General features: G+C 36.2%; 3 protein-coding genes across 3 annotated transcripts; 2 read left to right on the plus strand and 1 right to left on the minus strand.

Annotated features, from left to right (window-relative positions):
- The first annotated feature begins 836 nt into the window (after positions 1-836).
- LOC104225522 (purine permease 21-like) lies at positions 837-2,962 on the plus strand. The gene is made up of 2 exons (XM_009777345.2): positions 837-943; positions 1,599-2,962. Exons 1-2 carry the CDS (start codon positions 907-909, stop codon positions 2,783-2,785), a joined length of 1,224 nt encoding a protein of 407 aa, XP_009775647.1. The 5' UTR covers positions 837-906; the 3' UTR covers positions 2,786-2,962.
- A 1,173-nt stretch (positions 2,963-4,135) lies between these two features.
- On the plus strand, positions 4,136-15,840 carry LOC104225521 (probable starch synthase 4, chloroplastic/amyloplastic). Its single transcript, XM_009777344.2, has 17 exons — positions 4,136-4,294; positions 4,383-4,537; positions 6,572-6,770; positions 7,789-7,870; positions 8,011-9,079; positions 9,163-9,214; positions 9,959-10,081; positions 10,181-10,256; positions 10,352-10,536; positions 10,613-10,807; positions 10,912-10,983; positions 11,936-12,145; positions 13,051-13,176; positions 14,106-14,255; positions 14,361-14,422; positions 14,520-14,595; positions 14,861-15,840. Exons 2-17 carry the CDS (start codon positions 4,383-4,385, stop codon positions 15,035-15,037), a joined length of 3,009 nt encoding a protein of 1,002 aa, XP_009775646.1. The 5' UTR covers positions 4,136-4,294; the 3' UTR covers positions 15,038-15,840.
- Positions 15,618-17,106, minus strand: LOC104225520 (chlorophyll a-b binding protein 21, chloroplastic). Its single transcript, XM_009777343.2, has one exon. It carries the CDS (start codon positions 16,510-16,512, stop codon positions 15,715-15,717), a length of 798 nt encoding a protein of 265 aa, XP_009775645.1. The 5' UTR covers positions 16,513-17,106; the 3' UTR covers positions 15,618-15,714.
- Positions 17,107-17,828: the final 722 nt, after the last annotated feature.

Below are 17,828 nucleotides of genomic sequence, written 5' to 3' on the forward strand. Positions count from 1 at the left end.
GTTGGGAGTTAAGTTTGGGGGGATTTTTCCCTATAAAAGAAGGCCTAATGTTTAGGATTTAAACACACCTCTCATTTGCCTTCTCATCTGTTTAAGACATTTGTATCTTCTCTCTTTAGTATTATTTCACTTGTATTTTTGGAGTGAAATAAAATATTGGTTGTGTCCGAGGAGTAGGCAAAATTAGCCGAACCTCGTAAATTCTGGTGTTCCCTTTATTGTTGTTTTATTGTCTTATTTATTATTTGGTGGCTGTCATAATTTTTGGTATAGTAGTTGTGACTTATTCACACTATATACATTTGGCTTCCGCAACATATACGTGAAAAAGATAATTTAGTAAAGAGTCTTCTTCTGCAGTCCTGTAGGAAAAAAAGAATTTTACTTGGGAGAAGGTCCATTTTTTGTTTGTATTTCCTCTGTCCAGGTTTATATCATTCAACCTTATTTAAATTATACTAGTAAATGCTTGGAATTCCATTATATACTTCCTAAAATCTAATAAAGAGCAAACTTTACTTGCTCCGTCGTCAGACCTTTGTCCGAACTTATATAGAGTTGTCTTTTTCACCTTCAACCAGTTATCCAAGTTAAGACCATTCCTTCAATTATCGAAGCTAAACACATTGTGCAAAACTAGAAAACGGTAAATTGAATCGGAGAACAACGACAAAAACCGTTCAAATTATTTAGAAATAATTTCTTTAAACTTTTTTTTTTACTCTTATTATCCATCTCATCACCCCCTCCTACAGCCCACCTCAACCTTCACATGCAACTATATTAAGCCATCCGAATCCTAACATGAGATTCTAACTTTTCTTCAAATTCATATATAGAAAGATATAGTGTCCACCAGCTAGAGAATAAGTCAGAAGTCGGAGTTCTTTTACGTACGTGTTTGCCATGGGAAGTGTTGCAGAAAAGCAGCTTGATATAACGAGTAAGATTGCTCACATCCTTCGAGTCATCTTCTCACCTTGACCTTTCTTCTTGTTTTGACCTTAAATTTCTTAAACTCCTTCTCTAAATTGTTCTATGGAAAGTGATTTTGAAGTAACAATTTTTTAAAGAAAGCGAAGAAAATGGTCAAAAATACTCCTCAACTATAAAAAAAATGTCTTAATTTATCCTCCGTTATACTTAAGTCATTATATTTATACCCTTTTAATTTTGCCAGCAAATCATTTCGTACTTGCCCTGATTGTAACGGAGCTCTAGCATGGACCCTAACAGAAGTATAACCGCACTTGCTAATGTTCAATCATAGTTAATAAAGCAGAGGGCTAAATCTAGACATTTTTTTCGTATACTTGAACATGTGAATATCCACCAAGTCAACCTGAAGCTCCATTAAGGACAAATACGGGATGTTTTGCTTATGAAGCAAGGTATGAACGACCAAAACGTATAACATAGTAAAGTCAAAATATTTTGTATAGTAAACGGGTAGATTATTTGGACATTCTTTCCAAAAATATATGTGTTTGTGTCTGTGTGTGAAAGAGAGTGAGACTAGTGTATGCTGCTGAAACTATACAAGGTGCATGGTGGAAGAAAAGACGCTAGCTAACTTTGATCTTTTTGCCGATTGCCAGTCCAAGAAGAAGCAGAAGAAACGAAAAACATGGAGACACCAATTGTTAAAGCTCAATCATTGAATCCAAAGGCAGACAAATACAAGAAATGGCTCGAGATAGGCATCCATACCTTCATTGTCCTGGCTAGCCAATCAGTAGCTACAATACTTGGAAAGTTGTATTACAACAAAGGCGGAAACAGTACGTGGTTGTCTTCACTTACTCAAACTGTAGGTTTTCCCATTCTTCTAATTCCCATGATATTTTGGACAAAAAGAACCCCTAAAGAAGAAGAAGGACCAACGTTAAGACACATTAACGATGACACAAAATCTCCTTCTATAATGGTCTTGTTATCAGTCTATGTTTTTCTTGGTTTTCTGCTTGGAGGAGGCTGTGTTTTGTATTCAATTGGTCTTTTATACCTCCCAGCCTCTACTTATTCTCTAATTTCCTCAAGTCAATTAGGTTTCAATGTCTTGTTCTCACTTTCCATGAGACTAGAAAAACTTACACCTTTTGTGTCCAATTCTATTTTTCTCCTAACCATTTCCTCTATTCTCTTGGCATTACAACCTGATGACTCTTCAAACAAAACGGAATCATCTTCTCAAGGGAAGCGAAATTACGTGATAGGGTTTGTATGCACATTAATTGCATCAGCTGGTTTTGGTTTCCTATTAGCCACAACAGAGCTAATTTTCAGAAAGATCCTAAAAAAGAATACATTGAGAGATATCATGGACGTCATCATTTGTCAATCATTTTTCGCGACGTGTCTCATTCTCATTGGCCTATTGGCAAGTGGAGAGTATAGGAACTTGAAAGTAGAGATGCAAGATTTCGAGCTTGGAAAATTGACCTATATCATGATATTATTGTGGATAAGTTTATGTTGGCAACTTTACACCTATAGTCTTCTTGGGTTGATTATGAAGGTATCTGCTGTATTTGCCAATGTGATTTCCACTTTGGGTACGCCTCTAGATCCAATCCTAGCTGTTATTATTTTTCATGACAAGATGAATGGGGTGAAAGCAATTTCTATTGTTTTGGCTATTTCGGGATTTTCTTCTTATGCTTATCAGCAGTATCTTGATGAGCAAAAACACAAAGCTGAACTTTTAAACTGCAATGGAACATCTGAAGAATCTCTACATGAAAGTGGTGTGATGTGCAAAGATAATTCTACAGAGATTAACTAGGCTGTTTTTCCTTAAATTAGTTAAAACTATCTTAGTATTTCCATATATTAAAAATATTGAAGTTGTTTGTTGCTGTTATTTTCTTTACACAAAACTCTTGGTTGAGCAAAAATTAATAAATTCGGCAGACCCCGTAGACGGGCCTCTAGTTCCGCCCTGTAAGCACGGGAATCACAAATGCATGTGAAATTTTATGCTTTTGTTCAAAGTGGTGACTAAGGTATAGAAAGTTCTTCTAAAAGTATCAACATGTGCGGTATGAGTTCAGCATTATTGGATACTATATATAGTACTCCCTCAGTTCCTATTTATGTGAACTTGTTTGACTGAGCACGAAGTTTAAAAAAAACGAATACTTTTGTAATTTGTGGTCCTAAACAAGTCAAAAGAGGATCCAGAGTATTTGTATGGTTATAAAAGATTCTGATTAAAGGTAAATTAAAAGTCTAAGCTAAATTATTTCTAAATTTAAAAAAAGATCGAACAAATAAAAAACAAAATAGGCTGGAGGAGGAAGTACTATTCTATTGTCAAGTTTCACTTTATAAAAAAAGACACATGAAATAGGAGTGATCCTGTTTCCAAATTATCAATAAATAAAATAATATATTTAGTCCTCCAAAAGAAAAATAAATTAATAAATCGAATTGCATTCATACGCGCATAAATATAAAAAGAAATGCACGCACCGATGAGTAAGTCCTCTATGGACCCACTTTTGCTTCTTGGCCCCACCTATCCAAACTTCTTCCTTCCTTATTGGACCATCACCATGTAATGGAATAGCTTATCCTACACCCTCGAACACCATGTTAACTCCCAATTCCTTTAAACAAATACCCCCGTAAGGCGCTAACCACAAGTTCAGGATCGGATTTAGATCATTTCAACTGTTACAATATTGTCAAATCAATTTCACATTTCCAAAAAAGCAAAATCCGTTTCATTAGTTGTATCATAACCGGTACTTCAAATATTTGATTATTGTCAACTTAGATAAATTAGCTTAATCAATAAGGAAATAATGCTTATTCAAACAATAAAGATTTTTGATAATATGAACCAAAAAGGCTTTTATTTGGAATCGGAGTTAAAAAAGAAGTAGGTATAATATATATTATTGGGACTTTTGCATTTATAAAGAATGAGATAAAGATTGACATAGAATTGAAATGGTAAAAATAGATCCCACAAAAACACAGATTAAGGTCAGATATTTTCGCTCAAAAAGAAAATAGGAAAGGTTAGAATTACTTTTTCTTGACAAAGGAAATACTGGATTATTTCGATCTTCAAACTAATAGTACATTTTTATCCTGGACAGCAACGCAGTGAATCATCCGCTTTCCCCGAGTCCAAGATATTTCTTCTCTTTTTCCCCCGAGTCCGAAGATATGTGCACTTTTTTCCGGAAAATTAAAAAGAAAAGAAAAGAAGATATGTGCACCTTAATTGGCATACACCCAAACAGTTTTCACTTTTCAGTGTAGTCGTTGGTTCTAAGAAACGGTTTGTTCTTTCCTCTCTTCTCTTCTCCACAACCCCCTCCCCCCCAACTCTCACTTCCTTCAGCTCAGATTTATTGTATTTCCTATAGATGGAGATGAAGCTCTCCAACTGTTTACCGAGCCAAAAATGGTGCGGAGGAGGAGCACCTTTTGTTAGACAAGTAAATGTTCGATTCTATCCACCGCCTTCTCAACGTTTGCTTCCACTTCCAGCTTCCGGCAAAATGCGCCACCGCAACTTCAGGTACTCCTATTCTCCATTCCGTTTTCACGAGGAATCGACTAGTGTAGATTTGGTATGGAGCAGTTGATTGCCTTTCTGAAATATTTGAGCTGGTTTCGTTGAGTAATTTGAGGTTTATAGGGGGGGAAATGCTGAGGTTTTGTAATTTATTTTTAATTTTTTGCTATTCAATTAGGAATTTATGATAAATGAGAGTTGCGGAGAGTCAGTTGGTTTCCTGTGATTTGAGGTTCTGTGTTGTGGAAAATACCTCTGGTTTCTCTTCTTCTTTTTTCTTTTTCCTTTTTTTTTTTTGGTTTTAAGTTAGGTTTAGGGATATATTTCAAAGATTTTAAGTTTACTCACTGATACCGTAAAAGATATTTACACAATCACTTCGCTTAAAAGGTAATAACAGCCCACTCTATTTAATAAGCATCGATTGGTAACTTGGAATAAATGGTATAACATGCGATAATAGATTAAATTACACTGATAATATATATTGCGTAAGATCGTGGGTTAAATAGCACACAATCACACACAAAGCGTATAGAGAGGAAAAATCAACTCAAGGATTTAACGAGGTTCGGCTAAGCCTAATCCTCAGGGCAGAAGCAGAGAGAGTTTTCCACTATAAATGAGAGAAGAAAAGCACGATACAATCTATAGAATCCTCGACTACAACCCCTATATATAGATCCCAAATAGTCCCAAACCTATAAGAGAAAGGTTTTCCAATTTGACAAAGACAATAGGTTTTCCTTTCCCAGATCTATAAGGACAATGAATTTTCCCAAACCTATAGGGATTATGAGTTTCCTAAAAATACAAGGAAATAATTCAAGCCACAAAATAACAATATAAAATTTCATTAAACTATCAGTATATATAACTTAAATCCTATTTGAAATCCTTTTGGAAAGAGTAGTTGAGTAGATTTGAATTGTCGAGATTTATTTGCTTTAGTTTCTGTTAGTAGGAGTTGGTTTCGCTGTGATTTGAATATTTGTAGTGGAAAAGTCTTTTGAGTGTTTGATTCTTTAATTAGGGCTAGTGCTTTGTTTTGAGTTAGGCGATTGTAAACAAAGTGTTATATTTCTTTAGTTTTGTATTATATATTGTTTCAATCAGGTGTTTGGATATTATTATTGAGATGTATTTGTCAATGAAGCTCTGAATGTTTAGAAGAGTTTCCTTTTCCATTTTTTTGGGCAAAAAGTTTTTAGGTGATCAACTTCTGGTTAATGTGATACACGTCCATTATCTAATTGTTGGGAATTGTACATGGACTGGTACTTTGTTGTGCATTATTCTCTGTTTAAATTTCACTTAATTGAGCATGTTATCATGGTAGTGCTGAATAGAATATGCTAAATATTAAGTATTTGAGATATTTGTCTGTAGTTTATGGCTTGAAAGATTAAACAAGAACTGTTGGTATGGCAGTTTAATTCTTTATCAAAAAAAGAAAAGAAAGATTAAACAAGAGGACGTATCCTTCATGGCTACGGCATAGAACTTTTCCATAGAGCACATATTTGTGTTTATTGCCTTATGGATATTAATTTGCTCATATCTGGGAAGTTCACTGGCGTATAGAGAAAAGAAGCAACAAGGAACATAACTTGTTGGGTTTCAAATTATAGATTAGGTTATGTGTGTATGATATGGCAGCATGCGCTGATGATGAACAAACTGACATTTCATGATGGTAGTCTTTATAACAAGGAAGACAGTTGGTGAGTTCTCCTCTCAAAATAGGGAAGAGGACTGGCTTTTGTAATATGATTAAAGATATTGACTAAGAAAAGTAAACATTTTAATTGAGGGAAGGAGAAAACATTTGTGATCGATTCAATCATGATCGCGGAACCTGGAACTGCAAAAGATGAACAACGATATGCTGTAATTTATTAGTTTGGAACTTTACTTAAATAGCTTGGTGAAAAATGTATTTCTAGAACTCGAGTAGATCAACATTGTTGGGAACTCAAAATTGATCTGCTTTTCTATCTCCAGCTGCATTAATTGACAATGCTCTGAAATTTCCAGTTTGCAGAACAAGAGACAACAAACCAAGAAAATAAATATTGAACGCCCGGATGCTGATCTTCAGTCAAGTGATGCTGTAGATTCCAATACGAAAAATATGTCCAAACAAAACCTATCAAGTTCAAATCAGGAAATCTCAATCAAAGAAAATGTTGACACTTTGACAGAAGCCGAAAGCTCCGAGGAGATTAGTTATTTGGTATGTTCTTTGAGATATTGGACAATGAGATACTTGTAGTCATTATGTACTCTGTGTATGTTGAATAAGGCTTTTCAAGTGCGTCATCCAAATTACCCCTTTCATTAAACTCTCTGAGTGGAGTTTTTCACAAATCTAGGACCCTATTAGAACTATCTGAAAATCTCTGGCATGCCGCAAAGAGTGCCTCGAGGAGAGCGTACCTTTATTTTGGCCATTGACAAATAACTAAGCGCCTTTCAGCATTTGAACTAAATTGCTGTACCTTGTGCCTTTTTGATGGATCTTTCTCAATATATGAAGTATGAACTATGTGCCAAGGTGGGTGCTTCCATTATAAAAAGAGAGTTCTTATGTTATCATAATTAATTTCAAAATTTACATGACTTCATATACACCAGAGCTATAGCTTCTGTACACCTACAAATACTGTAAGAGAAATGGAGTTCTTTAAATGGTTTAACTAGTATGCTAAAAAAATTCCTGAAATTATAAACCAAAGAAAGCTGAATGCGCCTTCCAGACCTTCATGCTGCATTTCTTTCTGCTGAGCATATTGGCCCCTGAGATTTCCTGCCCATCAATATATTTAATGCAGGAGAGTTAATTTTCTTGGACCTCTCTTTGATTCTTGTCTTTTGCAATCGATGAATACTTCCCTTACATTTTCTACCGACCTATGACCTCTACTGTACCATTTACATAAGTATGAAACCTGATCTATCATCAGTGTATATGGACCTAACAACTTAGTTTGCATCACATATGATCCAATTTATTGTCGTGGCCGGAGCAGAAAGCTAGCATCAACAGAGGTTTGATGCATGTCATACATCCTCAGAACTAAGCTCCACCGGACTCTGTCATTTTGTTCCTCGCTAACATAGAAGTTGAAAAGATGCTTGTTCATATCTACTCTTTAATCAGTAATATCTTTTCGTTTTGTCTCTTTTGTTCAATTCATCCTAATGGTGCATTTTCTTGGGATCATAAATTGAATACCTTGTGATTGAAACAGTCTGTCGACTCAAATGAGGAGGGACAACCTTCAAGTGTTCATCTTCAGGATTTGATTGGCATGATAAGAAATGCAGAAAAGAGTAAGACAATTCTGGTTTTCCATCTTCAAGTTCACTCTGTTTGCTATTTCATGGTTTTCTCCCCTGGAAAGTTTGTGTGAATTCATTAAAATCAAAAGAATTGTTGTGTAACTTCATTACCTTCTGAATAACATCTGTAGATATTCATCTACTCAATGAAGCTCGTATTCGTGCATTAGAAGATCTTCAAAAAATTCTTGGAGAGAAAGAGGATTTGCATGGAGAGATCAACATTTTAGAAATGAAGCTGGCAGAAACTGAAGCACGGCTCAGAGTTGCCGCCCAAGAAAAAATACATGTGGAACTTCTAGAAGACCAGTTGGAAAAGTTGAAAAATGAATTGTCTAGCAGCAGAAGCAGTGAAGAAAATGTGCTTCATGTGAATAATTCAGTTCCTCTTTCAGATAATGATTCTGTTAAGTCACTGAGCGAGGAACTTGATTCCTTAAGGAAAGAAAATATATTATTGAAAGAGGATCTTCAAGCGTTGAAGTCAGAGCTTACTAATGTCAAGGAAACAGATGAACGCATTTTAATGCTAGAGAAAGAACGATCAGTTCTTGAATCTTCTTTAAGTGAGTTGGGATCTAAACTAGCTGCATCTCAGGAAGATGTTTCAGAGCTCTCTGCCTTGAAATATGAGTGCAAAAATTTATATGAAAAGGTGGAACACTTACAAACATTGCTAGCTAAGGCAACTAAACAGGCAGATCAAGCAATATCAGTGCTACAACAAAACCAAGAGCTACGAGAAAAGGTTGATAGGCTTGAAGAATCTCTTGAAGAGGCTAGTATCTATAAGCTTTCATCTGAAAAGTTGCAGCAGTATAATGAACTAATGCAGCAAAAGATGAAACTTCTTGATGAACGTCTTCAGAGGTCTGATGAAGAGATACAATCTTATGTCCAGCTCTATCAGGATTCTGTCAAGGAGTTTCAAGATACACTCGATAATTTGAAAGAGGAAACTAAAAATAAAGCTCTAGATGAACCTGTAAATGATATGCCTTGGGAATTTTGGAGTCAGTTGTTGTTGATGATTGACGGTTGGTCTATGGAAAAGAAAATCACAAAGGATGACGCAAAGTTGTTAAGAGAACTGGTCTGGAAGAAAGACGGACGTATCTGTGATGCATATATGTCATGCAAGGAAAAGAATGAACGTGAAATTATAGCGACATTTCTTAAATTTACGTCATCGTCAACACGGTATGTCTGGTATTAGTAATTCGCAACAGAATATTCCTAGTTTAAGGATATAACTTGCAGTTTCTTTTCTGGTCAATCAATAGTCCGGGACTGCATATCATCCATATTGCAGCAGAGATGGCGCCAGTTGCAAAGGTATAACGGCTCCTCTCTGTGGATTTTAGTCCTCTATTTGATGAAGAAAATGAATCTTAAGCTATATTTATTTGTTTCACAATTTCTTCAGAATGGATTGTTGGATTGTGTGTTCTGTATTTAGGACGATGTAATTGTCTCCTTACATCGATGTACGCGGGGGGGGGGGGGGGGGTGAAAGGGAACAAGTCTCTAAAAATTAATTAAATAATAGCTCCTGGTTTTAAAGATGAAGGCAATTATTGTGAATTGGTTATAGATCATCTTTTTATCGTAATTCCAGATAACTAAAGGTTAGGCCAGAATCACATATGCACCTAATCTGTAAAAAGTTATGTTCTCTTCATCTGTGCATTGTGGACTTTTCCTGGTGGCTGGTGCTAATGTTTGTTTGGTACAAGTGTATACTTACCTTTTTCTCAAAAAAATGTTTTTTTAGTACAAGTGTAGCAAAATAGGCTGCATATGATAGCTAGTCATGCAACCAGTATTTCTCCTCTTGGGATCTTGGGTTTTTCTTTTATTTGTTTTTTGTTCTCTGTTATGCCCTCTGAAAGATGAACATTCTGTTGTATGATACTAACATATTATTCGTCCTATTTAAGTATAATAAGCTTTCAAGGACATTGCTTGGTTAATTAAGCAACAACTGTATAATTATATCCTCAAAACTAAGCACCAATTGTATTGGTGGCATTTGAAATGCATAAATTTATTTGAAAGGAGTTCTTAATTGTCTCTTAGGTAGGTGGTCTAGGGGATGTGGTGACAGGCCTTGGCAAGGCTCTGCAGAAGAAAGGACACCTTGTGGAAATTGTTCTTCCTAAATATGATTGTATGCAGTATGAGTCAATTAAAGACATGAAGGTATGCTTGAAAGTTGACATTCCAATCATCATCTTAGTAGTCTTAGTAGACCAGGTTGTATTATGATTTTAAATCACGTAAATGGTTATGTTTCTACAGGCCTTAGATGTGGTTGTTGAGTCATACTTTGATGGTCGGTTATACAAAAATAAGATCTGGACGGGCACTGTTGAAGGTCGAGAATATTTACGGTCCAAAAGGGTCCATTTCTTTGTTACATCTTTTGCGTGTAGGCTTGGCGATATCATATTCAGTCGCTTTTATTTTCAGGCCTTCCTGTCTATTTCATTGAGCCTCAGCATCCTGGTAAATTCTTTGGGAGAGGACAACTTTATGGGGAGCACGATGATTTCAAACGATTTTCATTCTTTAGCAGGGTAGCACTTGAGTTACTACTTCATGCTGAAAAGAAACCAGATATAATTCATTGCCATGATTGGCAAACAGCTTTTGTTGTAAGATGGATTCCAATTTCTCTTTACCTTTTAGCTCCTGTTTTTCATACATTTAGGATTCTATTATTTCATGAAGGCACCACTTTATTGGGATCTGTATGTGCCAAAAGGATTGGACTCAGCGAGGATTTGCTTTACATGCCATAATTTTGAGTATCAAGGGACTGCACCAGCATCAGAATTAACATCTTGTGGTCTTGATGCTTATCACTTGAACAGACCAGACAGGATGCAGGACAATTCAGCAAATGATAGAATAAATTCCGTGAAGGTAGCAAGATTTATGATGATAAGTTGTTCTAACTGATTTTGGTGGCTCCATTCCCTCCATGTCAACATTTTTAATATGCAGTATGTTGTTCTTTCTTGTTGCAGGGTGCAATTGTGTTTTCTAACATTGTTACCACAGTTTCACCAACTTATGCTCAAGAGGTCCGGACTGCTCAGGTATGAATTTCATTTCCTTAGGCACCTTCTCTCACCTTCTGTCTTCATGCAGCATGCAGTCATTTTTTTAATCTTATACTTAGGTAAAAGGTTTCTCTAGTGAGACACGATAGGTTTTGTTTGGAATGCAACTTAAATGGGACTTTTGAACCGTAGTCTCTGCAGGGCCTCAACTGACCTCTTGCTGCCAAACTTCTTCACAAGATAAAAAAAAAATAAAAAATCTGTTGTTGCCAAAGAGTCTCAAAATATATCTCGTCGTTTCCTTCTTCATTCTTTCCTTGTCTTTCTGGTCTTAAAGAGGCTGAATATTCCCCTGTTGACTTCAAGAATTGGTTTGAAAATCTAAATGTCTTCTATAAACAATTGACTGGTGACATCCTTGATTTTATAGATCCCAATAATCATGTCTTTTGAGTCTTCATTTGATTTATGTTAGCCATATGGCCCATATATTTTCAAGATGGTATTTCTACTTTTGACCAAAACTATAGAAGACCTTGAAACTTAATTCGTGGTAGACCTGATATTTGACTTGATCAAAAGCTTATTCGAGATCTGAAAAGTCCAAAGGTGGTTTGGCGGAAGTACCAAGTTCTCTTCAAAAATTGATTGCACATGCATTTGATTTCTAAGCTTTATTCATATGATACATGATGATCGTTGGGAGTGTAGAATGATCCAATTAGCAAGGTGATGATATAAATTACTTGTGCATGGTTCAAGTAACTAATCCCATCCTCCTACTAGGTGAGAAAAAAAGTTACTTTGGCAACACTTTTATATAAGATAATGTTATTTGATTGAAGCTAGTACCAAGAAGGTACTGAGGACACTTTGACAATCTGTTATCATGTTTAGACAATCCTTTTCCTCTTTTTTTACAATCATCACTTTACACCTTGCTTGATGAATTTCTGCCTCTCAGTCAATTTTCATTTATGATGTACAGGGAGGAAAAGGACTTCATGCAACAATTAACTCCCACTCTAAGAAATTTGTCGGAATTCTGAATGGAATTGATACTGATGCTTGGAATCCTGCTTCTGATAATTTTCTTAAGGTCCAGTACAGTGCCAGTGACATAGAGGGGAAATTAGAAAATAAAGAAGCTTTAAGAAGACTTCTAGGGCTCTCTTCTTCTGAAATTAGACGACCATTGGTAAGAATATTAAAAGAATTTATGTTTATGATCTCAGTAAGTTTTTTTAGCAGTAAATGATTATGATCTCAGTATTATACTGCTACAACACCAAAATGCTTTAGTTAGTTTGCGACTAACCTTTTAATTATGAGTTTCAGTACAAAAACTATTACTTCTTCCGACCCATTTTATATGACCAGACTGGATTTAAGAAACAAAAAAACCTTTGACATGTAAGCCAGATATATGCAAAGTATCAACTTTTAATTGAGTAGTGGTGAGTGTTTCACATGTCTTTTCATTTTGTCTCTCCTTATAAAAGAATAAACTTCTATATCAAGTGGGTCCCAACTAGGCTTGTCATTACGGGTAAAATGGGATGCTAAGATAAATAATTTCCAAAAGAGAAATGTGTCATTCTTTTTGGATAATATTTCATCAAAGTTAACTCGAGAAACATTTTGTTTCAAGTAAAAACCTCTTGAATCAAGTCTAAATTCTTAGAAAATGTTGGAATGTCATGTGTTATGAGTTATGACAGTTGTGATGTTTAGATACCATGAGTCATCCCACTGTTTATATTTTATCGTTAACAATATTTTGATGACACTAGACTACTCATTTTATTGTACCAATCGACCTATCTTGGCATCCACACCCTTATTTATCACAAAATCTGATGTAATTATACTTACTGCTTATAATGGAAGTTAAAAGCAAAGACAACAAGAAAGACATGGTGTAGGTTATGTTAAAATTTTCAAATACGATATTGGAGGATTAAGCTAATGAGTTAAGAAGAACATCAGTTGGGCTGGATATATTAATTGACATTGCATTATGAGATGCTGTGATTATTCTCTCATTTTGGATAAGGACTTCCATATCACTTATAATTTTAACCTAAGATTGCTTGGTTACAGGTTGGTTGCATAACAAGACTGGTTCCTCAAAAGGGTGTGCATCTTATTAGACATGCCATATATAGGACTTTGGAGTTGGGAGGTCAATTTGTTCTTCTTGGTTCTAGTCCAGTGCCACATATTCAGGTAATGATTTCCTTTTCCTTCGCAGCATCATGCTGTATGCAAATACAATCATCATGACGTCTTAATGATGAAATTGAGAAGATATACTTCACTGAAATTTTAGCACACAGATAAGTCTGTTTAGCTCAAGCTCTTAAACTTTGTTTATCAATAAAATGAGAAATACGGAAGAAGAAGAAGAAGGAAGTTCTACATTTTCAGTTTTGTCAATAGGAATTCACACTTGTACAGAAAGATAGCTGTTGGATTTCCAATTCCAAATGTTGGATCTTCTAGTTAGGTGTACGAGAATGAAGAATTCAGTAACCAAATCTCAAGTCTAGCAGTTCTATTTTTTTGTTTCTGTGCTTATCAACTCAGAAATCCTGTCTTTAAGGAGACACCTGAAACTTGGAAACCTCATGGAACCTCTTTTTGACGATTCAAAAATGGTTGGCATCAGTCACAGCTACATTCCTTAGACAAGGTTGTCTTTTCTTTTCTTTGAGATGATGTGTTCTTTTGCTAAAGTCAGGAGTGCTGGTTTCTTTTAATTTCTACATACAATGGTAAATCATCCCCATTCTTACTTGTATTCTTTTGTATTGGTACTTAAATGAATTGAAGCATTATTTTTTATTCTTATTTCCCTGACAGAGATGAGGAGGCTTGGGTTTTGCTAGATTTTCTTTTAGTGGCTTCTTCTTCCATTGTTAATCATAGGAAAATAACAAAATTGTATTATGATGGAAATTTAATGCTTCTCTGTCATGATACTTTTCAGTTTTGGTATGTTACATCTTCTGCTTTTTCCATGTTTGTTACTTGCCAAACCTTTCATGTGAACTTTTCTGCACTTGCTGTGAATTCCTCCACCATTTGCTCTACCCCTAGTGCATCCTAGCATAATGTTTAGCATTCTGTCAACTCATACATCAATATCGTTGCAGAGGGAGTTTGAGGATATCAGAAACCATTTCCAAAATCACGAACATGCTCGGTTGGTATTAAAGTATGATGAGGCTCTTTCCCATTTGATTTATGCAGCATCTGACATGCTTATCATCCCATCCATTTTTGAGCCTTGCGGCCTTACTCAGGTCATTCCATAATTGCTTGAACACTTTCTAGTAAATGAAGAACCTTTTTAAATAACTCAGTATTTTTTTGGCTCTAATGTTTGAATCCGAATTCTATTTCTGCAGATGATAGCGATGAGATATGGGTCTATACCAATTGCTAGGAAAACAGGGGGCTTGAATGATAGGTTCGTCAACGCGACACAGCAGGACTTCTTTATTAATCAGAGTTCATGGTTATATACTGTTTCATATTTATTATTAACCATTCAAATATGTTTGCAGTGTTTTCGATGTTGACGATGACACAATCCCGGATCAGTTTAGAAATGGATTTACATTTGTGACTGCTGATGAACAGGTAACCTCGCTTTAATAGCTGCCTAAAACATTAGTAAAAAGTTGTCCAAGACATAATACTGGTTCAGTTTTGCGCTTCATTAGCAAATTACTGCTGTTCGGACTCTGCGTCAAGCATTGTTCTTTATATCGAGCATCAAGCATTTCTTCTTTACATCGAGCATCAAGCATTTGTTCTTTATATCGAGCATCAAGCACTTGTTCTTTATATCGAGCATCAAGCATTGTTCTTAAACGAGTTTTATGTTGCACTGTTTCATGACCAGGGATTCAACAATGCCTTGGAACGTGCATTTAACTACTACATGAACAAGGCTGAGACTTGGAAAGAGCTGGTTCAGAAGGACATGAGCATAGATTTTAGTTGGGATTCGTCAGCATCACAATATGAAGAACTTTACAATAGGGCTGTTTTGAGAGCAAGAACTGCAAGTCGTAGTTGACCTCTTTCTAATCATGATTTGTTAATTCATTGATCTAAGTTGAATGTCAGTGCCATCATTCCGTGGCGATAGCATCCGTTAGGGGATAACTGGGCGAGCAATCCTTGACATAACATAGTGATTCACAAAAGTAAAATGCATGTATGATGTCGGACATCAAAGGTGAAAGTCAGAATTGGCATACCATCTGCGAAGCTTTTCCGGCTAGAAAATGAACAACAGAGTTTTACAAATTTGTTTAAATCTCTATGTTGTTAGTAAATATATATTCTTTTCGACCAAATATGTTGTTAGTATATACTTCACATAGTGCTTACAACTTAAAGCAAAAACATAGACAGTGTAGTCAACTTGTTTAGTACGTGATATCTTGTATAGATTTTAAAGAGAATTCCATTAAATTGCATAAGCTGCTCTAGTCTGTAAATTCAAGTTTAAGTTTTTAACAGCTTTACAGTGTTTTTGGTTACTCCAGTGTCCAGTGGTCATTAGGCCTTACTTTCCTCTTTTTTTTTTTTTTTTTTCTTTTTTTTTTTTGTGGCTGTTTGATTAATGGGTATGAAACTCAGAAATAAAGTCATTTAAACACAAACAAAATCGCATTATATTGTCAGGTGACTCACAACAGCTTTACAAGGCCATCAAACAATCAGAATTTTGAGAATGTTTTATGATATTCATTTTCCGGGGACAAAGTTTGTGGCGTAGGCCCAAGCATTGTTGTTAACTGGGTCTGCAAGGTGGTCAGCAAGGTTCTCTAATGGGCCCTTTCCAGTAACAATGGCTTGAACAAAGAATCCGAACATAGAGAACATGGCGAGTCTTCCGTTCTTAATCTCTTTTACCTTGAGCTCGGCGAATGCCTCTGGATCCTCAGCAAGGCCCAGTGGGTCAAAGCTGCCACCAGGGTAGAGTGGGTCGACAACCTCACCAAGAGGCCCACCAGCAACACGGTAACCCTCAACGGCTCCCATCAAGATAACTTGGCAAGCCCAGATGGCCAAGATGCTTTGTGCATGCACCAAGCTTGGGTTGCCCAAGTAGTCAAGTCCACCCTCGCTAAAGATTTGGGATCCAGCCTTGAACCAGACAGCTTCGCCAAACTTGACACCGTTACGAGCCAAGAGCTCAGGGAAGACACATCCAAGAGCACCAAGCATAGCCCATCTGCAGTGGATCACCTCGAGTTCACGGTTCTTGGCAAAGGTTTCTGGATCCGCTGAAAGTCCAGCAGTATCCCACCCGTAATCACCTGGGAATTCACCGGTCAAGTAGCTTGGGGCCTCACCGGAGAATGGGCCCAAGTACTTAACACGGTCTGGGCCGTACCATGGGCTGCTAGATGCGACAGGTTTGGCGACGGTCTTTCTCATGGACACCCTTCCATTTCCAGTGATTTCTGAGGCAGATGGGGAGAGTTTCACTGCCTGTCCAGCAAAAGAAGGGGAAGAAAGAGCCATTGTAGAAGCAGCCATGGTGTATGAAAAGAAAAGTGAGTGTTTGATGGTTTGAAATGCCGAAGTTGGCTTTGATGAGCTGAAGTTAAAAGTTGGGCTTCACAATATATAGGAGGTAAGAGCAAAAGAATCCTTATCCTGTGATATCTATATCTATGATCTCATTGGGTATCAAGATTCCATAGGCAGCAGTTGATGCGCACTTGGCGATCTCTAGTCCATCAATTTTCCAAGATTTTTACTAGGGGGACCCGACCCATGTGTGGCTACAAAGGATGGCACTCTATCCTGTGATGAGATGTGAGCTCAATACGATCTCTCCTCCTTTATCCCTTTGGCATTTCTCTAGATTTTTATCTACCACTAGGGGTAAAAGATACCACCTCTATACTGATTCAATTTAGGACGATTTTATTGTTCATGCATCTAATTTCTCTGGTTTATGTTATTCTAAATCGGTTCAGGATAAGCTGAAATTTATTACTACTGCCTAATTTATTAATTGTGGGGAATTTAATATTGCATGCTTATGATTGTAAAGCAATGAGATTAACAGATGATACTCCCCGCCAAATTTATTCTTCCAAAATGAATCGAAAAGGGAAGAAAGAAGAAGAAAATACAAATGAATTAGGTGATTAGTGGCATAATACATTAATTTCAGATATCTATACGCGCACGGGGTGGGGTTGGGTTGGGTTGGGGGTTTATGCAATGCTATCTACTTTCTGGATATACATTTCTTTCACGGCATCAGTACTAAGTCAGTCAAAGACTTGAATCTTTGCGATCGACCTTAACTGAGCTATTTAAATTAACTGCTTATTTAGCTTGTTTTATGCTTTCCACTGTACTAGACAACTTAAGCAAGAGTCAGTATCTAGTTACATACTTAAGTTTCAATTTCACAAAAAGTGAAGATACTGGTTTTGGGGGTTTTACACATCTAAAATTTATAATGGCAGGCAATGCAAGGACGTCAAACTACATATTTTCAAAAATAATTTAACATAGGTCTATACTTGGATTTTTGTTAATCTCATGGTCATGAAGTGGTATTCTGCCCCATCCGCATAATGGTGTTACGCCACGACCACAATGTGAACTATTGCAGCTCCACCAGTTAAACTATTTTCTGGCAATGTATATTGCACTATTAACCCAATACCATACTTAATATTGGGAAAATTAAATCAACAACAACAAATCAGTGAAATCCCACAAGTGGGGTCTGGGGAGGCGAGATTTTTCAGAGCATTGGCATAGACATCTGCGGAGTTTTTCGGGCTAGAAATTGAGATATTAAGCCTATTTAATAAGGTTGCAAATAATCT

The sequence above is a fragment of the Nicotiana sylvestris genome, chromosome 2, assembly GCF_000393655.2.
Source record: "Nicotiana sylvestris chromosome 2, ASM39365v2, whole genome shotgun sequence".
NCBI classification, from domain to species: Eukaryota; Viridiplantae; Streptophyta; class Magnoliopsida; order Solanales; family Solanaceae; genus Nicotiana; species Nicotiana sylvestris.